Genomic DNA, 24,314 nt, shown 5'->3' on the forward strand with positions numbered 1-24,314 from the left:
CTGGACACGTAGGATTTACCTTAGACTCTTACTGTCCCTTCACTATTTGTGCTCCTTCATTCATTAGGTTCACTCCAATCTCCACTTTTTTTGTCTTTTGGCTTTTGTGTTTCTGCTTTTCATCCTGCCTTTATGTAATCTCATAGTATGTTGCACAGGTCCTAACAGAACTCTTTTTTATCTTAGACCATGTTCTTTCTGCCTAGAATGATGCTGTTTAGCTGATGAATGCCTATTCATCTTCCAAGACCTCCTTTGTGAAATGTTTCTTAGCAGCCTCTTACATAATTCATCTGACCCTCTCCATTGCCTCATATGACACTTTCTATAAACATCTCTTGTAGTATTTAGATTGCATTGTGATTACTGCTCATTGTCCTATGGAGTGTGTATTTTTTCAGAGTAATAACTGGATATTACTCTATATCTGTCTTCCTGCCTCTCCTACCTTTCCAGTCCTCTCCCTTAAAAAGATAAATAAATATCTTACTGGCATATGCAAGTCTAACGCTCAGCCATCCATAATCTGTCCCCTTCTTGTCCACTTCGTAGAAGAACTTATTAGGAATAGATTATTGGAAGGAGAATAGTAGATCTGCCTAACTAATTAATATTTATACTTGGGTTGTAAACAGAACACTTACATAACATGTATGAGAATCTGGGATTGATCTCCAATACATGAAAAAAAAATATATTTGAACTTATTAGATAGTCAAATGATCTGATTATCATTCAATCTATAATCCAAGTAATTAAAGTCTGCGTTATATTCCATAAAAATTATTTCCTATACTCTTTAAGAAATAGCTCCTTTATGATAAGAGTCAAAGTGCCTGGACAATCCCTATTCTTCTGGCCCATTACTAGTGTTTCCTTCGTCACACTGGAAACATATGAAAGGTAGCGTACAAAAGCCAGGCTTCGTCGCATGGTCAGAGCTGAAACATAAAGTCTCTGTCGGGAGGAGAAGCCATTGTTGTGGACAGAGATTAGAGTTGGTTTTCCTAGATGTCTGTAGAAACATCATTATACTTTATACAGATTGCAGTGTAAAATTCAAATATTGACATGTGTTTTTGCTGGCAGGAAAATTTATCCTCAGCCTGATAAAATAAGCTTTTGCTGCTCTCCATGCTAAACATGCGTACTTCTGCCTATCGCCCAGGTTAACACACCCCGAAGGTCTGTATGGCAGTGCAGCCGCATCATCCACCAACAACCCAGAATTTGTGGAGGACCTCTCCCAGGGCCAGCTGCTGCAGAGTGAGTCTTCCAATGCTGCAGAGGGCAGTGAGCAAAGGCATGAAGATGAGGTAAGCAAACATCTCCTGTCACCGTCCTCTGGAGCTTCCAAGGCAACAGGCATCCAAGGAGTTATTGAGTGACGTGATTGCCGTCTCATGTCTTAGGTTCCTGGGCTGACCTTACCCAGCTCTCCCATATGTATCTCTTGTCATATCTAGATCCACATCAATGTTTTAATGACAGAGACAAATTGAGTGTTTGGCCCCAGTCTGACTAGTTACAGCTACTGCCTGTGAAATGTTCAACAGTGCTCAGGAGGTGTTTTGTTGTGTTGTTTTTGCTTTTACTTATTGTTGTTATTGCTATCTTGAAATAGAGTTTCAGGTAATCCGAGCTGCATGCTAATATTGCAGATGTGCTCACCATGCTCAGCCTGGACAAATACTTTTTTTGTGAGGGAATGCTTTAATTAAGTAACTACTGAGAAGTCTTCATGCCCTTGTTCTTAGCTGCTCTGCTCACAAGCCCTGCCACACGTGCGCCACATCACTTAATGACTCTGTCCCCCTCCCATAGGGTCCATCTTTCCCTAAATCACACAAGGATTCAGTGTGGGCACTGGCAGTCATGTCCTTCTTGGACCTTCAGACTTGGTTATAGATGACTGTTCACATTGCACTCTTCTATTTTAAGACAAAAAAGAATAACATCGATTTTTTTTTTCTTTTCTCTCGTGTGAAAAGACTAGTTTGTTCATTCACATTCACCTCATTAGCATTTTTAAAGATAATAGTGAATGCTGGTAGCTTTTCATTGACTTGTTATGTGTTTGTTGTGGGTGTGGGGTAGTATTTGTGTGGGTATGTAATGCTGGGGATTCATGCTAAGTGTATTTACACTGAGCCACAGCCCTAAGATCCTTAGTAGCTTCGTTCTTCCTAGATTTCCAAAAAGTAAAACAAAAAAACCTGGAAACCTAATCTCTAATATACTATTTACCAAATGGAGAACGTCACCATTCACATATATGTGGAGGAATGTAGTAATACAGTTAAGATATGGATGTTTGTATCCCTTTTTGCATCATGTTTACCTTTCTCTTCTCTGAAATAATTCCTGTATTCGTGTACATTAGCTGATAGACTGTGTATCTGTTAAATTATGAAACAAAAATATGATGTACCTAGGTCTCATTTAGAAGGCCAAGAAGAAAGACTATGGAAAAATATGTGATTCTGCAATTTTTTTCATTGCTTTCTTTTTTTGTTTGTCTTGTTTTGTTTTGTTTTCGAGACAGGGTTTCTCTGTGTACCCCTGGTCGTCCTGGACTCTGTAGACCAGTCTGGTCTCAGACTCAGAGATCTGCCTGCCTCTGCCTCCTGAGTGCTGGGATTACAGACATGCTCCACTGCACCTAGAATCCAAAAATAAAATTTTAATAGCCATTTATTTCTCTAGTTTGTAGCAGGTTGCCTGAAACCAGTGGTTCTCAACCTCCCTAGTGCTGCAACCTTTTAATGCAGTTCTTCATGATGTGGTGACCCCAACTATAAAATTATTTTCTTTTTTTGTTTGTTTTTTCGAGACAGGGTTTCTCTGTGTAGCCTTGGCTACCCTGGACTCGCTTTGTAGACTAGGCTAGCCTCAAACTCACAGTGATCCACCTGCCTCTGCCTCCCTGAGTGCTGGGATTACAGGTGTGCACCACCACCACCTGGCTAAAATTATTTTCATTGCTACTTCATAACTGTAATTGTGCTACTATTATGAATCATAATGTAAATACCTGATATGCACCATGTGTGGTATGGGATCCCTGTGAAAAGGTCATGGACCCACAGGTTGAGAACACAGCCTTAGCGGGACTGCAGTTGAGGTGTCTGAACTTGTACTTAGTGCTGTAGTCCTTGGTACTTGGCTGATCTGGAGAGCTTTGGCTTTCTAGGGCCTCGGGAAATGCAGCTCCTGTCCTCTCTTGATGTTGTCATTTGTTACCGTTGTTGATGGGTTACTTGAGTGATAATTGTTTGATTTTTGGTTTTTCATTTTGCTTTGTTTTATAGCAAAGAAGTAAACGAGGAGGTTGGTCCAAAGGGAGAAAAAGGAAGAAACCTCTTCGAGACAGCAATGCACCTAAATCCCCCCTTACAGGATATGTTCGATTCATGAACGAGCGTAGAGAACAGCTTCGGGCAAAAAGACCAGAGGTCCCATTTCCAGAAATCACAAGGATGTTGGGCAATGAGTGGAGTAAACTGCCTCCTGAGGAAAAACAGGTGACGAATCTTGCTTCCGGTCCTTTCCTTGTTTTTGATCATATCTCAAAAATGATTTGGAGGCTAGAGGGTGGCTCAGTGGTCAAATGCACTCACTGCACCCCCACAGGATTTGAGTTCATTTCCCAGCACCCTTCTTAGGCAGCTGACAGCTGCATGGAACTTGGGCTTCAGCTGATCCCTTCTCTGCCCTTTACAAGCACCACATAGACTTGACATATGTTCACACACACACTCACACACTCACATATAAATGTGTAATGTAATAAATATATTTTTTAAAGATTTCTATCAAAAAACATAGAAGATGGAACAGTTGATTTTTCAGTTTGTGTTACAGTGCTTAGAAGACAAGAATATCAGGGGACTAAGGCAGAAAGAGCACAAGTTCAAGGCCCTTCTGGGCTACAGAGTGAATTCAAGGCTAACCCAAGCAACTTAGAGTCTTAAACTAAAGAAAAATGTAAAAAGGTTTGGGTGGTAGCTCATAGCAGATCACTTGTCTGCCTTACACAGGTTCTGGATTCAGTCTCTAATATTGCAGAAGGAAAGTAAGAAAAGACTTTGGCTAAAGCGAGGTATCGAGACCTGGAGTCGCAAAGCAAGTTAAGCAGTGCCACACACTTAGGAATTCAGTGTGCTGGCCGTGTGTACTGGCATGGAGAGCGCATACCCTAAGTCTGTGTCTGCAGTCTCAGGACAAGACCTGTCACTGTGACTGGCTAAGGAGAGGCCAGACTGGTTCACATGCCCTGACCCAGTAGCTGGTGTTCACAGGAGAGAAAGATGGTCCCCCCTGGAGAGGGGCATAGGAAGAGGGAGGCAGAAGCAAAAATGATGTTTCTACAAGGCCAGGAACAGCAGAACCACCAGAAACTATATGGGAAAGGCAAAGAAGACCAGAATATTAGGATTCTTGTGGGTTTTCTCTCTAGCACAATGATCAGACGTCCTGAGAGGCACTGTCCTCAGGGCTGTAAGCTGAAAAGACTCTAGAATCCACCCCAACCAAAGCAGCTACATTTTTACTTGATATGTATATTGAGTTCACAGAAGAATGTTTTGAAAAGTGGTTCAATATTAAGAAATTAAGAAATCTATCAAACTAATGTATTCCATTGAGCTAAATGAAAGTCATGAATAAAAATGAGAGGAAAAATCATTTGCCAAAATTCAATTCATGTAAGAATTTTATTTAAGAAAAAGATTTTATTGCTTAACTGATTGTTTTAACTAGAGTTCTAGCAAATTTAGCCACTATAGAAAATAAAGCAGGAACTACTTGATCTTTCTCCTCTAAGACAGAAACTAACCCTGTTGCCAAAGTAAAACTAGAATTCCTTTGTAAGAGAAGTTGGAGGGGAGTGAAGCACAAGATAGCCATGGACTGGTGAAAGGCCACTGAAGCACAGGGATGATGGTGTCTGTGACTGCCAGGCTCTGCATTAAAAGCCCGTTTCCCGGCATCTCAAAGATCTATATTTCTCTTATGTCTTAAACTCTTTTATAACTTGCACTCTTTAAAATGGATTCCAGAAAGACTAAAACCAAATTGAAAAATACTGTCTTGGGAATTAATTGAATTCAAAATTTTTCAAAGAGATGGAATTAAATTTCAATTTAAAGCTTTGTGTTTGTGGTAGCAAGCTAATAGAAAGCAGTTTATAATGAGAGGATCATCAGCTGGATGTGTCAGGTTATTTTATTTTTGTATCTTTATTTTAAACACGTGCACATGGTTTATCGCAGAAGTCACAGTGGTTCTCTAAGTGATAGCCACTGTTGGCTGGTTAGGTTACATCAGGGTTTTGTGTGTGTTTGATCAACTTTTTTTATTAATTACAGTTTATTCATTTTGTATCCCAGCTGTAGCCCCCTCCCTCATTCCCTCCCAATTCCACCCTCCCTCCCTCATCTCCTCCTATATCCCTCTCCAAGTCTACTGATAGGGGTGTTCCTCCTCCCCTTCTCTCTGACCCTACTATCAGGTCTTATCAGGACTGGCTGTAGTGTCCTCCTCTGTGGCCTGCTAAGGCTGCTCCCCCATCAGGAGGAGGTGATTAAAGAGCCAGCCACTGAGTTCATTTAAAAGACAGTCCCTGTTCCCCTTACTAGTAACCCACTTGGACACTGAGCTGCCATGGGCTACATCTGTGCAGGGGTTCTAGGTTGTCTCCATGCATGGTCCTAGGTTGGGATATCAGTCTCAGAAAAGATGCCTGGGCCCAGATTTTTTGGTTCTGTTGGTCTCCTTGTGGAGCTCCTGTCCTCTCCAGATCTTTCTGTCACCCGCTTCTTTCATAAGATTCCCTGCACTCTGCCCAAAGTTTGGCTATGAGTCTTAGCATCTGCTTTGATACCCTGCTGGGTAGAGTCTTTCAGAGGCTCTCTGCGGTAGGCTCCTCAACTTTTTATTGTGAAATCATTTGAAATGCACAAAAAGTTACAAACATAAAAATAGTACAAAGAACATCCGGCAATCCTTTAAACAACTTCTCTATTGCTAACACATTGTGTTCCTTTCCTTCATTTACATGTATTCTCTCTTTAATACACATACACACATCATTTTTTTCCTAAATTATTTAAAGGCAACTTACATATATCCTGGCCCTTTATCCCAGGATACGTTCTTCTTTCCTAAAAATAGAGATCCTATGTTACATAACTGATAAAGTCATCAAGTTCACTATTTTATGTTAATGTCATGCTGTGCTCTGCACTCAGAGGCTGAGATAATGTCATTCCTGTCAGCAGCACCCCTTCATGCAGCACCCCTTCATGCAGGTTTCAGCCTAATACCAGGCTGGCTTTAGTCAAATATTTGTTAATTCTCTTCAGGCTGTTTCCACAGAGTTGCTTTGTCTTTATAAGTTATACCTTGATGTTTGTAGACAGTGCGAACTCTCTAGCCTGACCTCTCCTCTGCCCCCTCAACCCTCACACACATGCGTCTTTTGCTTTTGTTTTTTACTTTTAAGGAAACATTATTCTTTTCTGTTTATCTGACATTTCCTTGTGATTAGATTTATATTATACATTCTTAGACAGATGTTATGCACTCCTCAAAGTATCATATATGCAGGCATACTGTGTCCTTCTATTACTTATTTGTAATTTTATTGACATGGTAAAATTTTTCTTATAATTCATAAGCAGTCTATGGAGAGATATTTTTAAAATTTGTAACTTGTTTTACATCAAAAATTTTCTATAGTGAAGAAAAGAAGAAAGATTTATATGATCTGAAAAGAAACCAGAGTCAGGCATAGTGGCACATGCCTTTAATTACAGCACCTGGGAAGCAGAGGCAGGAGAATCTTTGTGAGTTTGAGGCTGTTTTATATAATGAGTTCCAAGACACCCAGGTCTATATAGAAAGACCCTGTCTTTAAAAAAAAGTAAGTAAAAGAAAAAAAAATTCTTAGACTTCACCTTATATAATCTTTATTATTGTTTACAAAATGATAAAATTTTATACTCTAATACTCCCCACACAATTACCAGTTTGGCCTCAATTTTCTTTTTCTGTTTTTTTGTTGTTGTTGTTATTGTGGTTGTTGTTGTTGTTCTTGTTGTTGTTGTTGTTGTTGGTTTTCGAGACAAGGGTTCTGTGTTTAGCCCTTGCTGTCCTGGAACTCGCTCTGTAGACCAGACAGGCCTCAAACTCAGTGATCTGCCTGCCTCTACCTCCCAGATGCTGGGATTAAAGATGTGTGCCACTGTTGCCCAACTGGCCCTCAGCTTTCTAATCTATGCAGGAGCTTTACTCCTTTCTCCTCTTGAATACTTGCTTGTATTCTGCTTATTAATGATATGATCATAAATAATTCATATCATAAAATTTATCTATGGTATAAATTTCTTTTTCCGGTGGTTTATAAATTATTACTGTACTTAGTTATTTGTTGCTTAGATCATCCTAGACTTGGGTATCCCTTATATCTGCTGTGTGGGGGTAAAGATTTCTAACATAACCTCCGCATCTGGTTTGATCATTTATAGGCAGCACCCTTTATATTTCCTTATACCTAATTTGATGAGTGAAATGGACAAGGCATTAAGCAAAACAATCCTGAAAATCAATGGACTTGTTTAAATAATTAATAATGCAAAATGATCAAAGCATACAGCTAAAGCTTTCTTAAAGTAGTCTCCTTTAGGCCCACAGGATGAGATCATTCTTTTCATGTTCTCCAGCTTTAGTGTTCCACTCATCTGGCTTTTGAAAAAGCCAATGGATGTATGAGCTCATTCCCTCAAAATGAGTTGAGGATAGAGAAACAAATTAATATTCCTGACCTTCCCATGGGAATATGTGCGTATATGGGGTTCAGACCTCTGAAAAACGCTAGTGGTCGTATGAAATTCTATCTGTGAGACTAAGGAGATGGTTGACTGTAATCTTCATGAATGTTTTATGATAGTGCTTTCAATAGAACTTCATTAAACTATCTAATACACAGTCTAGAAAGTCATTCATTCGTTCATTCTCTAAATGATGGGTTTTATTTATTTATTTTATGAGTGTATGTATATGTGCAGAGGTCAGGACAACTTTCAGGCATTAATTTTCTCCTTCAGCCATGTGTATTCCAGGGATCAAATTGAAGTTGTCCAAGTTTTGATAGCAAGCACCTTTACCTACTGGGCTACCCCACCAGCCCTTGACTAATTTAGATTTTGCTCTATACTGTGACTACTTTCAGATTCTCTCCTAGAACATACTGACTGTATACTTTTTTATGTTTTAATTGTACTGTTTTTTTCCTTTTAAAAAGAAATTGATATTTTACCTAAAATGTCAGTTTCTTGAAAATAATCCCACATTTCCTTTCCAGCGCTACCTTGATGAAGCAGACAGAGATAAGGAGCGTTACATGAAGGAACTGGAACAGTATCAGAAGACTGAGGCCTACAAGGTCTTCAGTAGGAAAACCCAGGACCGTCAGAAAGGCAAATCTCATAGGCAAGGTATCAGAACCAAATGTAGTTTATCATATGTAATGAAATGTTGTGAAGCCAACTGTTAAAGTGGCAACTGTGAAAGATGAGGTTCTAATATTTCTGTATTATCCTACATTCACTTACAGATGTCACCTTAGAATTTTACCAAAATCGTATCACTCTCATTTAGGAATTGATTGGTTTGCCATATCTAAGATCATCAATCTGGCTGGTGTACTGAAACTATCATTATTAGCTGCCTGCCTTTCTTCGTCTAGTTTCCAACTTAGGCATTTCTCTACCTTTAAACAAGTCTGTCTTCTAAACCATGTAACTAAATTGCCCTAATACTTCTAAGCCTTTTCTGTGCTATTTCTCTTGGCTTCTGTGACCTTCTTCATTCACAGTTTATTTGTGCATGAATTCAAAGAGATCTGTTGAGCCTCTGTTAAGTACCAGGCTCTTCTAGGCGTTGAGGGGCAACAGTGAGTAAGAGACAGCACCCATGTCTTCATGGGATCTTTTCCCTTTCTTCTTTCTGTTGAAATGGTACATGACACCCTCACTTCAGGCTCCCGTCTCCAGGAGGCACTGCCAAAGGCACAGCATCCACACTGGTCTGTCACTCCTTCGCCACAGAATCTTCTCCACACTTGCACATCTAAGATGCTAAGACCTTTGGCATATGTTTCCTACCTCCCCTCCCACCCTGTTCTCTCAGCGGTAAGAATGTGTGCTGTTTTCTTACGTCTGATTGTGTGCTCTCAAGGTATGGGGTTCCATTTGACTGACAGTTAATAGTGTCATAAATGAAAATATCGTATGTTGTAAAAGTCCACAAATACCAGCAAATTTTGTGGTTGGCATATACTTGAGTTGTGTTACTTTTTCAATTTAATGTTTTCTTTATTTTATATTTTTAGATGCAGCCCGACAGGCCACTCATGATCATGAGGTAATTAGCTTTCTGTCTACTTGTCACATATATATTTATAATACTATTGCTGTTAATGCTGTTCATGAATGGTATAGAGATTTTATCCCATAATTCAGACTGAGTGAGTTGCTTTGGCTTGGGGGTTCTTAACATATGGTAGACACTTATGTCATAAATCTGCCTTTGAACTACAATCCCTAACCCCAATCTGTTCCTGTAGTCTAATAATTTTATTAGTTTTAAATGCCAAATATGGTTGGAATTCAGAATGAGACACAGAAATGAAAGCCAGCTAGAAGCTGCAACATGGCCGTAGTTTATCAGCAACAAATGCTGTCATCCCACTTTCAGAAAGGCGTTATTTAGGAGCTCCAGCCTGGTTAAAATGCATCTCAGCTAGTCAGTAGCACACAGCTGACAGAAGGTCAGTCCCTCTTTCCCTGTTCCCATCTTACTGGCATGAGCTTTCCTATTGGCCTCTTCTGGCTGGTTTGCTTCAACCCCATCAGTAGAATTTAAGCCTATGTTTCTGTGTGTATAATGCATGATCTTACATGTTTGCCTATCCTGCTTTTATATGCTTCAGATACAGATGTAGGCTGTTGAATATATGATTACAAAAATTATAAATCATCTGTGGTCATTCTGTGTTTTAAAATGTCAGGGACTCATCTTTGCTCACCAAATCATATTCAAACTCAGCAATCAGGGTCTTCCTTAATTAGTCCCAGCTTCCTGTTTCAAACACCTTAAAAATATTTTCTGCTGTCTTCTAGGTACTGCTCTTCTCTGCCTCAAGTCCATGTTCCTGTTGTTCTTTTCACAGGATAACCTCCCTTCCTCAGACATTCTTGTTTGCATCTTTCTATTTCCTTCTCTCAAAGTTGAAGTCCCCCTTCAAGCCCTGTTAGGTTCTCTTTCCTCCTCAGCTGTGTTTACTACTTCTAGCTTGTTTTAACCTTTAGAATTGCTATACTTCTCCTGTAACATTAGCTGAGCTGACCTGTCTAGACTTCTTCCAAGCACCGTCTGACCTCCCTGAGAGGGCAAACCTGATCTAGTTCCTACCTTTCTATCCAATGTCATATTACCTAGCATGATGCTTGTGCTACAAAAACTACAAAAACTTACTTTCCTGTAAGAATCTAAAGATGACTGGAAAGCTGTGGAAATGTAAGCAAAATGGTGTTCAAGCCAGGAGATGGCTTAGTCAGTAAAGTGCTTATTGTTCAAGCACGAGGATGTGAGTCTGAGCCTCAGCACTCACATAAAAAACCTCGAAGAGTGGCACATGCTTGTAATACTCGCTCTGGGGAAGTGGAGACAGGCTGGGCCTAACTGGCAACTTCAGGCCAAAGAAAGATTATCTCAGCTAACACAGTGGCTGCTTCATTCTTAAGGATGACACCCAAGGTTGACCTCTGATGTTCATATGTGCTATGATATTTGTAATGTTTCAGCAGATGTGTGAGTGAGTTCATAGAAAGAGAATGCATCTTGTAAAATACCTTAAACATCATGGATTCTAAATTTATACTTATTTCCTTTTGAGGAGTGAAATGGGCTCCCAATAGAATAGGCATCCAGTCTGTCTTAGAATACTAAGGCCTCAGACATCTTTTCAGCTGCCCCAATTTACCAGTGAAGGGGTTGGCATGCCTAGGATAAGAGAGTTTATTCAAGTTAAGTTAGAGGTGCCCTGGAGAGATGGCTCAGAAGTCAGACACACAGGCTGCTCTTGCAGAGGTTTAATTCCCAGCACCTCTGGGTAGCTCACAACTATCTGTAACTTTAGTCCCACAAGAGCTCTCTTCTTGCTTCTATAGGGTCCAGGCACACATGTGATATGTGGACATATATGCAAGCAAAATACCCTCACACATTAAAATGAACTAAATTTTAAAAAAATTAAAAGTTGAACCTGGCATGATGACACATGCCTTTAGTCCCAGCACTCAGGAGGCAGGGGAAGGCAGATATCTAAGTTCGAAGCCAGCCTGGTCTACAAAGCAAGTTCTAGGACAACCAGCTGTTACACAGAGAATCCCTATCTTAAAAAACCAAAGTAGGTAGGTAGGTAGGTAGGTAGGTAGGTAGATAGATAGATAGATAGATAGATAGATAGATAGATAGATAGATAGATAGACAGACAGACAGACAGACAGACATAAGTTAGATTCAGTAGAGTAGTTAAATCCTAAGCTTCCTGCACCCCAGTTAACCACTATAGACAACACAGTGCCATGCTACATGGAATAAACTAGACACTGTTAAAGTAAACCCGAGATGTCACTTCAATGCTAGTGAAGACAGATTTACCAATTTCATATAGCAAAGAAGCTGATTTTATTTCTAAATTGACTGAGATTCCCTAAGTCATTGTTGCCTGGGCAGGAGCAGCAGAGTGCATCTAAGAGCTAACAAATGCTCTCCTGGAAGCCATTCTGCTTAGCAGAAGGCACTGCATTCTGGCTCATGATAATAAGAATGGTCCTCAAGTAAAAGGCACTTGAGAGACGCATGGCATACTCTCTGTAGTTCTGGCCCTGAGCCTCCCTAAATCACAGGCTGAAATAGATTATGTTCAGAAAGCCCATTGCTCTTTTTCCTCCACTCGGTATACAGACGGAGATCCAAAGTGAAGAGTATTCTTCTCTTCTCAGATCAAAAAACCAGCCCACCAGGCACGAGAGGCAGTGAGTTTTACTCTCTGGAAAATGTCCTCATTGCATATGAAGACTAAATAGAAACAATAATTTTGTTTCTCCCTTAATTTATGAAAAATTACAAAAATGACACTCAGGCTGAACAAATTAGACCCTTTCAATGAGGTAATCGAATCCTTTCGATTTTAATCCCTTGAGCAATCCTTAAAGTATTTAAGTATATACAAGCCCCCAGGAGGAGCCTCTCTCTGTCGAGTAATGTACTCAGTAATGGATGAGTGCTGGTGATTCTTATTACCACTCTTCCTTCAAGTAGAATTTCTCTGTTGCATACAGAGACTGAACAGTTTCATTTAATTGCTTTAGTGTTTCTAAGAATCTGTACCAAGGGGCAGTGTATATTGCACCTGGCTGTTGGTAGCCTCTGCCCTTACATGATGAGATGGGTTTGGACTGTTCTGGCAAAGAATAGAATGAAATTACCATTCTGAGGAGATTTAAGACCTTGAAAAAGGCCTTTGTGCCATGGTAATGGGAGCCAAGCAACCCTTATCATTCTGAATGGCAAACACTGGGCCCCATGGTGAGGTCACTGTGCAGCTGAGTAAGAAATTGAACAAGGTAAGAGAACTGAAGTTACAAGGCTCTATCCTAAGTCATTTGTAGACTTAGGATTGGACCTATTGTGCCATGACGATGCTGGACTATGTGTCTGCGTTTTCCTGTCACAACCAGCTAATAAAGTTAACATATATAGTAAGCCTGCAATCTATGGTAAGCTACTAGACATGTGGCTAAGACCTCTTTTGGCATCAGTCTCTCATACATGAATTAGTTGTCATTGAAACCTGAGGAATTGTTTTAAGGGAGAGGTTTGCATGTCAGAACATGGAGCTTTAATGGTAATCGTGCTGTTTCTTTTTAAATTGTTGTAGAAAAACTTGCTTCCACTAAGAAAACAAAACAATACAGAGTAAAAAATAGGTGCTCTGAAATGAAATGTTTCTCAAGTAAACATTTATAGAGAGAAGCTCTCACAAGTGCTGTGATATGAGTGTGAACCTCTAAATTCCCATCTCAGTAGACAGGTCCTACACTTTGTCCCCTTCCTAGGCAAACGCCAGTGTTAGATGGCTCTCAGCTTTCCTCACAGCTGAACTGCTCAGCTTTTCAACTGGGAGTCAAACCACTTCTTTTGTTGTTCAAAATAAAAGTTAGTGGTAGCAAGTAGAAACATTTTTTTTTCCTTTGGGGCCGGGGTCTTATTACAGAGCCCTATGTAGATCCGCCAGAAGCACCATGGCTGCAAAAGGATGCATTTCATCCTTTATTTTATACATTTTATGCAAAACTTTGAATACAAAACACCTATAACTTATACCTTCAACTATAAATTCATTACAGAAATGGCAACTAAAGAAAGTTGAAATATTATTGGCTCTGTTCTCAAGGCTTGTGTTTGAAAGTATTTACAGTTTTATGATACTTTTGATTAATGGTTCATAGGTGGATTAATTAGAGCTTTGTTATTTTTTTCTGTCTCACATAATCCTTAGAGTTATTTTATTTGTAGAGCCTGGTTATTTCTGGCTTCTTGAGTTTGTTTGTTTTTTTCCTGTGTCTGAAGAAAAGTCTACAAGAGCCCCACAGATAAACTGCTCCTTCATAAATAGAAATATCAACAGAATACCATTATTATTGCTCATTGGCAGATCTCTACCTAGAATTCTTATTCTCCACTCAGCAAATTTAGATTGCACATGCCCATCTCAGAAAGTACTTAAATGCATAACCCATAGGAACAACTGGAAACATTCTGTTTCAGTTTCTTACCCAGTGCATTTACAACTCTCCACTGCGGTGAGAAATGGCTTCTGTTGTCTTCAGTAGTGAAATGCATGTGGGTTTGTTTGCAAGTCCTTCACTTCCCAGCCATCGTACACCTAAGAAATCTAATCCTAACTACTTCACTTCTATGAAGCTCCATTCTAATGAGATAAACATATTCCCCTTTCAGGCTTTCCTGGTCTGATTACTGCTCACCGACTATTTCTCTAAGGAAGATATGATCCTTATGCCCTGGGCACTATTATTTATCTGCTAAGAATTAACTCTTGTTCTTAATTCATAGAAAGAAGCAGAAGTAAAGGAACGCTCTGTTTTTGACATCCCTATATTTACAGAAGAATTCCTGAACCACAGCAAAGGTGATTACTGCTGGGTTTTCTGTATTCTTTGGTCTTTGATAGGGGATTTAGTTCTCAGGAGCTGGTTCCTCAAAAGCACTGTCTGATAGCCCTCCTTATTGGAGGGCTTCAGCAAAGAATGATTGTTATTTCACCTTGTGACCAGTGAGAGGAAGTGAGGGCAGTTTAGCCAAAGTTTCTTTGGCCTCTGGGTCAAAAGAAATAAATATAAATCACTAATATGGTGGCTTTACATGGCCTAGAACCCTCTATGCAAATGAAATTTTACATGGCAGTCCAGAATACAACACAAATTGCAAAGTTGAGGCCTGGAGAGATGGCTTAAAGCTTAAGAGCACTAATTGTTCTTTCACAGGATCCAGGTTCTATTCCTAGAACCCATGTGGTAATTTATAATTCCAGTTCCAGGGGATCCAGTGAGCTTATCCCAATCTCTGTGGGCACCAGGCACTCATGCCAGCAAAAACCCATACACATAAAAATAAATAATTTTTTTTTTTTAAGAGTGAAAGAAAAAGAAAAGAAATTACAAAGCTGATCCCATTGTTTAGCCAATTTTCCTGGATACCCCTATGTAGCCCTTCAGGCTTCTCACTGCACAATTTTAAAAAGCAAAATGTAACAAAATGCTGGGAATTGACACTGTTTGTTACAGTCTTGTGTATAGAATATGTTGCTTTAAGAATTAAAATAGCTCTGGGGAGCCAGGCATTTTGTTGCTGAAATTGCTGTCTAGAGTGTCATAAAGAGAATTGGGAGATGAGAGACAGCTAAGCAGAACTTAATAGAAGAGTCACTGGGACTCCTCAGCTGTACCTTCTCTTACCACGTGTGTTCTGGGGGGGGGGATATGTGTCCTCAGCTCGTGAGGCAGAGCTCCGCCAGCTTCGTAAATCCAACATGGAGTTTGAAGAACGGAATGCAGCACTACAAAAGCATGTGGAGAGCATGCGCACAGCAGTGGAGAAGCTGGAGGTAGATGTGATCCAGGAGCGGAGCCGAAACACCGTCCTTCAGCAGCACCTGGAGACCCTGCGACAGATGCTGACCAGCAGCTTTGCCAGCATGCCCTTGCCTGGTATTGTCACCCTCTCCACACTTTCAGTGGCAGGAAAAGTGGGGCAGGGCGGGGTGGGGTGCTGTTTATGTTCATAATACTGTGGACAAGCTGAACTGTCTCCCAAGAGGAAAAAAATTCCCGTCAAGATTTTCAGTGGGTGGGGATAGGGCAGGAGGCAGAGGCAAGAGGATATCTGTGAGTGTGAGGCCCTCCTGGTCTACCTAAAGAAAGAACTCCATGACAGCCAGAGCTGTATCGAGAGATCCTCTCATGGAAAACAAAACAAGCTGGGCATGCTGGTGCACACCTTTAACCCCAACACTTGGGTCACAGAGGCAGGTGGATCTCTGTGAGTTTCCATACCAGCCTGATCTAATTCCAGGATACCCAGGGCTACATTGTGAGAAAAATCAATGAGACATATTACAAAATGTTCATATTTATTAAAATCTCCAAACTTTAAAAATCACTGATTATTTAGATTTTTGTCTAATTTTGTTGTATTATAACCTGTTTCTTACCATTAAACCTAATTTGATATTCAGAACCATTGGGTGATCAAGTAACAAATCCTAAGGAGAGCACTTTCTTCTAATCTGTTTGCCCTGTATTTACTTGTGCTTTAATGGGAAGGAAAACACACTTGTATTTACCTACACTTTCATTTTGATGATAGTCACAGCAAAAATCTTGCAGTCTCAAACCTTTTGTTATACAACTCCTCATATAAACTTATATTACCCAACTGATTAGAGCAGTGGTTCTTTTCTGAATGGTGTGACCCTTTAATACAGTTCTTTATGGTGTGGTGACCCCCTGACCATAAAATTATTTTTGTCGCTAGTGCATAACTGTAATTTTGCTGCTGTTATGAAACATAATGTAAATATCTGTGTTTTCTGATGGCCTTAGGTGATCCCTGGGTCATTGAAGCCCTCCCCCAAAAAGGGTTTGCTACCAGAGGTTAAGAACTGCTGGTTTAGAGTATGTATTAGTTAGCTGTTGTTGCTGTAATAAAACATCATGTCTAAAAGAGACATACAGAAGAAACAGTTTGTTTTGGCTTATGGTTGTAGAGGGGTCCATCAGGGTGGAGAAGTGTGGCAACAAGTGGCAGGCTTGGTGGCCAAAAGCACTAGGCAGAGACGCTAACAGGAGGTGGGACAAAGCTCAGAAAGCCCTCTCCCGTTAACAGACTTCCTGCCGAAGCCTCCACCTGGTTCCATAACCGCCTGCAACAATGCCGTCAACCAAGAACCAAGTATTGAAGTACATAAGCCTGTGGGGGACATTTCTCATCCAAACCCTGGCAGAATATGAAGAGTAGCTTCCTATCTTTGATGTCTAAAAGTCTCTCCTATGCAATTGAAATCTTTCTTTAGAGCAAATCACATTCGTGTCATGATCCTTATTGGCATGGATTTGTTAAATGTCATATAGCTGAACTGCATGGGAAAGTCATCTTACTGAGTCTTTATCTTACTTCAGGAAGTGGAGAAATTCCCACAGTGGACACCATTGACTCATACATGAACAGATTGCACAGTATAATTTTAGCTAATCCCCAAGACAACGAAAACTTCATAGCTACGGTCCGAGAGGTTGTGAACAGGCTTGATCGTTAAGCACCGGTAAGTACACACTGACAAGAGACTGGTGCCAGCCCATCTTCAAAAGCGGGGTGTCCTCAGACCTCAGGGGCTAGAGGCTGGAACTTCACTCGGTGACTGAAGTGGCGCCCGACTTCACTTTCTGTCGTGTATTTGCTGAAATTCTGAAAAACAGACACAGGGTGGTTTCTCATACATGTGTCAGGCCGATCTGATGGAGGCAACGTGGTTTTTGTTGTTGGAACTCAGTTCTGGTTTCCCCCTTACTGGTTTCCAAAGGGTCTTGAAGACTCTGTAGGAAATTTTAATGGAAATCACTCAAAAAATAGTTTTCAGAACAAAATAAATAGCATTCACCTGTTAATCTGTCTTTTGTCTGATGAATAGTGCTAATTTATAAATAGTTAATGGGAACTTGAATGTTTAATCCTATATAAGTAAGAAATGTTCTTACTTACCACTCGGTATCAGTGTGACTGTTGTGTGTTAAATACTGATGTAAAGTAAGTTTAGTAAACTAAACTTTAGTGAAGCAATTCACGTCTTAATTTTAATAAGTTAAAAAAAAAAAAAAAAGCCCGTCGTAGTAGTACACACCTGCAGTCCTAGACCTTATGAGGCTAAAGGAAAAGAAATGTAAGTCCAAAACCATCGTGGGCTAGCACTAGTAAGACTGTCTGAAAAAGCAAACAAACAGATCTAGAGAAGTAGGTCAATCATTAAGTATCTAAAACCTAAGTACAAGGACCTGAGTTTTCATCCCAGAACCTGCATAAAACAGCCAGGTACGCTAATATACCTTTAATTCTTACACTGAGGAGGAAGAGACAGTGCCTTCTGGACCTTGCTGGCCAGTGAGCTTAGCCTAATTAGTGAGTTCCAGACTAGTGAAAGATCTTTCTCAAAAAATGAAAGGTTTTTTTGGTGGCTCTTGAGAAACAGCCTTGGATGTCTCATCGGCATGAGCATCCATACAAACACTCACCCACATTCCTAAACAAACAGTGAAGCTGAGCATGTAATCTCAGCACTTAGGAGAGAAAGCCAGGAAAGTCACTCCCCACAGGTTCATGATCAACCTCAACCTAGTCTACATAGTGAGCATCAAGGCTAACATACCAATTTTTAAAAAAATTTTTTAGCCAGGTGCAGTGGTGCATGCCTGTAATCCCAGAACTTGGGAAGGCAGAGGTAGACAGATCTCTGTGAGTTCGAGGCCAGCCTGGTCTACAAAGCAAGTCAAGGACAGCCAAGGCTACACAGATAAACCATGTCTTGAAAAAAAAAATTTCTTTAAAGGATGCTGAGCATGGTGACTCATGCTTACTCCTTTAATCCTAGCAGAGGTAAGAGGATCTCTGTGAGTTCAAGGCCAGCCTGGTCTACACAGTGAATTCCAGGACTGTTCAGGACTACATAGAGAGACCCTGTCTCAAAAAAACAAAAACAAAAAAAAATTTCAAGGGAGAATGGGAAGATGACTCACTATTAGTTAAGAGCACTTGCTGCTCTTCCAAAGGACCCAAATTCAATTCCCAGCACCCACATAACTGCTTGCAACTGCCCATAACTCCAGCTCCAAGAGACCTGATGCCGTCTTCTGGCCTCTGTAGTCACCTACACTTACATGTACATACCATCCCCCAACACACACACACACACACACACACACACAAACAAATGAAGAATGAATGAATGAATGAAATGAAAAGTCAACAAATAAGTAGCAGCAAGTTGCAGAAGAGATGGACAGAAAGTAGATTTTCGAAAGAGAAATGCCCCGAAGACTTTTTGGTACTAATGGTCAGTCTTCAGATATCATTTCTTTTTAAGTCAGGGTCTTACTCGTTAGCCCTGGCAAGTGCAGGACTTGAAATGTAAACCGTGCTAGCCTCAAATTCACAGAGATCCTCGTGCCTATGCTTCCCAAACACTGGGGTTAAAGGTGTCTTGTAGAGCCATCCCTGGCCAGACAACATTTCTTAAATGAAAGTGGGTTTGTTCGCTGTAATTCATAGAAGCACGGTGCCCTTGTAATATGACATCTCTAAAATAGGCAGTCCTATGGTCTATTGATCAAATTGTTTCTTTTCCAGGCAAAATCTGGATGGAAATCTTAAGGTTGGACCACATAGTGATATAGCCATGTGTTAAAAAACAAGTGATGGACTGGAGAGACGGCTCAGGGGTTAAGAGCACTGGCTTCTTTTCCAGAGGACCCAGGTCCAATTTCCAGCCCCACGTGGCAGCTCCCAACTGTCTGTAACTCCAGTTCCCGGGGATCTGCCATCCTCACACAGACATACATACAGGCAAAACAACAATGCACATGAAATGAAAATACATTAAACACACACGAGGGAGTAGCAGAATGCGCCTTGGGAGGGACGTGCATTTGAATCTCTGCCCTCCAGGTACAGGAGTGCCCTCATCTGCATAACCTCAATTCTGGCTTGGGTTAGAGTTTGAGCAAGACGTGTGAGAACACATTAGGCTCATATCTCTCTATCTAATGAGGCCACATGTACCAGCAGAGACAAAGGCAACATAGTTTTTATCCTTCTTGATTGAGCCTTTGGGTGGTGACCATATAAGACAATTAGTCTTTAGTTTTGGTCCTGCTTAGATGAGAACAAGATTATGGTCCTTCTATCAAGCAGCCAGATGGAATGGACTGGACTTCTAAGAGATGGCGGCACTCCCTGTAGAATGAAGAAGTGGCATCACTCCTGCCACTTACAAGGGAACAGCTTGTAAATCTAGGCCTGGGACTCTCAGGAGTTCATCTTCCTTCTCACACAGTGTTTCCAGTTACCACTCTTGTAGGCTTAAAAAGAGCGAGCTGGGAGACTCAGTATGGAAGATTGTGAAAGAAACCAGTAGTTGATAACATGGAGTCTTTTCACGTAAGGGGAGGGCAATGGGTTCAAATATGGAGCCAAAAGTGGCTTTTCACTTTGAGCATATGCCAGTGAGACCCTTCTAAAGCTGCCTGCCATATGGCTGTAAACTGTAGTGGCTGCTCTCTGAGGCGTCTTTGAGAAACCTAGGCCATTATCAGTCTCCTTGATTTTAACCAAAAGTATTTCGTCCTTGAAGAAAATGTCTGAAACTGTGAACTGCTCTATTACTACAGATTCTTACAATTTCCCATGCAAACGTAACCAAGCTCCCCCACCCCTGGCTGTCAAGGAAAACAATTAGGAAGACTGTGATTAATACTAGCTTGGTCTCATTATACAGATATGGATAGGCAGACAGCTAGGCCTGATGTCCCGAGCACTCATGGTGCAATTAATTACTCTGACACCAGCTTGGCAAAGGCTTCATGCCACTGTCAGGAGTCAGTGAATAAAGTGAAGCTAGTAGGCCACAAGTTTACAAGTCTTAGAGCATATCGGAGCTGGAAAAGGCCTTTAGAAATCCAGCATTGTGTGTGCATGTCTTATATGTATCTGTAGTGTAAGTGCACTCTTTCAAGCATGCACATGTGAGAGCCAAGAGAGCGGTGTCTGGAATCCTCAACTGTCACCCTCAGGGAATTTGGAGCACACCAGCAGGTCAGTGAACACTAGAGATCTCCTTGTCTCTGGCTCATTTGCACTGGCATTTTAAGTGTGTACCCTCCACCCATCTTATGAGAGTCCTCATGCTTGCACGGGAAGCGCTTCACCCATTGGCCTCTTCTCCAGCTCAGAAAACCAGCATTTTGTCTATGCAGAAGCTGAATCCAAAAAGGCGAGATATAGCATCTGAAGATACCTGAGTAGATGATGTCAGGAACCAGGGCTAAACATGTCTAAACTGTCAGTCAAGGGCTTCTGAAGCATAATGTGACCAGGGTGAAGCAGGGCTGAGGTGCTCAAACTTAGAACAGAGCGTTAAGGTAAATGCTATGATTATGATGTTGGTGACTTTGGGCCAGCCACTTTTAAAATATTTTTATGAAACAGAATGGAAGAGGTATCCTAGCTGTCACTTTTCTTGTGGCTAGCTAGCACCTAGAGACACAAATGGAGCTAGGAGAGTGTTATGTTGAGAGGAGATCACTTTAATGACTGTCCATAGTCTCTGTATTGCCCAGTTTCTTTCGAACCACATGATTTGGCTGTTTGAAGAGTGAAAATTATTCTTTCTGTGTGATTTATTTTCATTACGTTTATTTACTGTATCTGTTTGTCTTTCTGTCTGTCAGTCTGTCTTTGTCTATGCATGGGGACTTTTATATGCCACAGTGTGGATATAGAGATCAGAAAATAACTTGTGGGAGTTGGTTCTCTTCTTCCACTCTGTGGGTCCCAGAGATAGAACTCAGATCACTCTGCTTGGCAGCCAACTTCACCAGCCACTGAGCCATCTTGCTGGTCTGATGACTGTATTTTTAATCAGTAAGAAACTATTGATATCATATAAAAACACATTCCTGTACAGGCAGATATCTTTAGCTTTGTGTTAAGGAAAACTGGTTTTGATTGGCCATACATCCTGTGGACTGAAGTGAGTCACTAATTTCCCTCATTAGATTTGTCTGGTCATGGCTTTTTGATGAGCAGCTGCTGAAGCAGTGCTGTATTCCTCATTGAAATGTTGAAATGTCTCACTGATGCTGCCTGAAGCTTTATGAGTTTGTTATTTCATATTTTTTCATATTTTCTCAAAAATCAAACAAAGCATTTTAAAATTTATAATCTCTAATTTCTTCTGATTGGCAGTTACCTTTTTGGTGTTCTCTCTCTCTCTCTCTCTCTCTCTTTCTCTCTCTTTATTCTACAGATCTTAGTGCTCCAAGATGGACCATGTTCACTTGTGCAGAATGAGAAGTCATCCATGAACATATGAACTGAGACGGGGCAGAGGACTGCAGATCTCTCCCTGTGCAAGACTGTCAGTAAGTGAAATGCCTTCACCCCAGCAAGCTGTGTGAAGGAGCAGCAAAGACGGATGTGTGAGCTCCGCAGAAATGCCGTGTGTGAAGCTTTGAAAGTGTACAGCCCCTCACTGTCCTCGTCTTCTTAGAGTCCTCTCATTTCCATTTCTGCTCAAGTCGATGTGCATACATTCTTGTGACAGTGGTGACCCTGAGACTGACATCTCCTCCACAGCAGAAAGGAAGGTTTCTCATTGTGACATGCCACTCCAGTTTTCTTACCTAGACGTCCCTTTTCTAAATGCCTCTGGTGGGGGACTGCTTTCCTTCACTCCCACCAAGTTACATATCTCCATTTTCTGACCTCTGGGCTTTGTTGCTCAGCGGGGCTCTGAAGGAGAATTCTCATTGGATGAGCCCAATCTTCTCCCATCACTGCCCTGCTGTGACTCCAAAGAAGAGAGCGTCCTTGTTGACAGTGCCCTGTGGAGTAAGGCAGTATTTCATGCCCTCCATGGTGCTCAGTGGGAGCCAGCCCTCAGCAGGCTCTGTGATTGCTACCCTGAAGGACAATGCTCCCTCCTTCCTTCCTGGTCCTGCCTGCTGTTCTCTGAGCATTGCTCCTGCTCAGACACAGAGTCCCAGCCACAGCAAGGCTCTTCAGTCCCCATCTGTTGGCAGTCTCTTGTGGAGCACCTTTGCCAAGGAAAAGGTCACTGGTGAAGAGGGAGGAAGGGAAAGTAATACACATTTGGTGTTGGAAAACAGCCCAACATTTGACTGAGTGGAAACTGAGCAACTCTGTCTTCAGTGCACAGATTGGAGCATTAAGATCATGTGAGCTTCTTTGCAAGAAAGCTCTTGAGCTGATAAAGGGGCACAGTGGAATCTGCTTGTGTTTTGTCTTCCTCTGTAGCCACTAACTGCCGAATCTATGGAACCTATGTGGAAAAGACAGGCTTCCTTCCCTCCCTCCTTAACAAAGGATTTTTGTTTAACCACAAAAAACAGGTTCTGTTTCTCTCCTCAGGGTTGGTTTGGGTTTGGTTTTGGGTTTGGTTTGGTTTTTTATTTTTATTTTTAATTTTTCTTTTATGCTCTAGAGCACAAGGATAAAAGTGGCAGCTGAGATCTTTGGAACCAAAGCAGAGCATGCTGAGCCCATTATCTAGGCAGTAGGCCACCAAAGACAGGAGGATATAGTGTGGTCCGTGACAATATGCCCATAAACCAGGGCACATCCAGAGCCCCTATTCTGTGGCTGCACCATCCTGTCTCCTCAGCACTGTGTTCTCTTCTCCTGTTTGCTTTATTAGATAGTCCAAAGGAAACAGCAGTAGTAACAATGGAGAATTGTGTGAACACATCACACTTTATGCACTGACGCCTGCACACCACACATTTAGGAAAAGACCCCTTCATCACTGCTGCACAGCCAGTGAGCTCTGCTGCCATTGTGCTGTCCTGGCTCCCTGCCCTCATCTGCTGCTTTTGCCGCTTAGATCGCTTGCCTCCTAAGCCAATGCTAGAACTTGCTGTCTGTGGCAGAAGGACACCCAAGCTGGTTCTGGAAGATTATGTCTGCCTTCTGCCAGATACTTCCTGTCCTTTCTTCCTTCCTCCTCATATTGCTGTCTCTCTTTGTATGCAGTTCTGTGCCGCTTCCATAGCACTGATTTTATGGCCAGATAAAGCTATGACTTGGTCCAAAGATCATCATTCCCCTCTTTCTAGATGTGATACCTCATCTTGTCTAGGGACATTGGCATAGCCAGAAGAGAACCTACAGAATGGAATCCTTGTCACAGCAATAGCTCCCCAGTCTCTTGACACCTGCCTTCCAGTGGCTGGGATTCAGGTTGTGTAGAGCTGGTCGGTGGCACCTCTTCTCACCTCCATGCTCAACAAAGAGGAGGTGGTCAGGGTGCAGGCTGGCACAAGGATTTATTTCCAGGTAGGTTCATAGTTGACTCTGCACCTACATGCTCTCCTCAAGAAACAGGCAGTTACCTATTCAGTGTTACACATTTCCTTCCTGCTTTTTATTAAAACACAGCAGCAGCTGGGGAAAGGGAGATGAGGGGTTTTATTTCTGACAAGTTTTAGAAAAAGAAATACTGTGTACATGTGTTCGGAACTGTTGAATTGCCAGGTTTCTGTACAAGTGTTTTGTAATTAAACTTTTAGATTTTCTTTAAGAAGTTGATGTGCTTGCTTGACATTTGTCTCATTAAAACTTTTCTGCGTTAAATTCATGTGACCAGTTTTACTTGGATTGTAACAAGAAAGTTCTGCTTCTGCTTTTTCCTCTGAAAGACTTCGTCAGCTCTCCATTAATCAAGTCTGTTAGGCTTTTAGAGCAGTCACACATTTATTTTACTAATTGCTTATTCAAAATGTGTCTTTTACCTGTTTGACAGCGCAGCTCTTTCGATGTTCCTTAGAACAATACAGTGAGTTCTAATTTGCTTTATGAGGCAGTAGAATTCTGGAGGC

General features: G+C 41.2%; 1 protein-coding gene across 1 annotated transcript in view; it reads left to right on the forward strand.

Annotated features, from left to right (window-relative positions):
* Window positions 1-24,073, forward strand: part of Hmg20a (high mobility group 20A) — a 75,059-nt gene extending 50,986 nt beyond the window's left edge. The window contains exons 3-10 of the mRNA XM_021633565.2: window positions 1,169-1,316; window positions 3,312-3,524; window positions 8,366-8,498; window positions 9,395-9,426; window positions 14,206-14,281; window positions 15,144-15,359; window positions 16,830-16,972; window positions 21,725-24,073. Coding sequence (XP_021489240.1) covers window positions 1,169-1,316; window positions 3,312-3,524; window positions 8,366-8,498; window positions 9,395-9,426; window positions 14,206-14,281; window positions 15,144-15,359; window positions 16,830-16,966 — 955 coding nt within the window. The 3' untranslated portion in view covers window positions 16,967-16,972; window positions 21,725-24,073. The remainder of the gene's footprint in view (window positions 1-1,168; window positions 1,317-3,311; window positions 3,525-8,365; window positions 8,499-9,394; window positions 9,427-14,205; window positions 14,282-15,143; window positions 15,360-16,829; window positions 16,973-21,724) is intronic.
* Window positions 24,074-24,314: the final 241 nt, after the last annotated feature.

Source organism: Meriones unguiculatus, chromosome 1, assembly GCF_030254825.1.
Source record: "Meriones unguiculatus strain TT.TT164.6M chromosome 1, Bangor_MerUng_6.1, whole genome shotgun sequence".
In the NCBI taxonomy this organism is placed as follows: Eukaryota; Metazoa; Chordata; class Mammalia; order Rodentia; family Muridae; genus Meriones; species Meriones unguiculatus.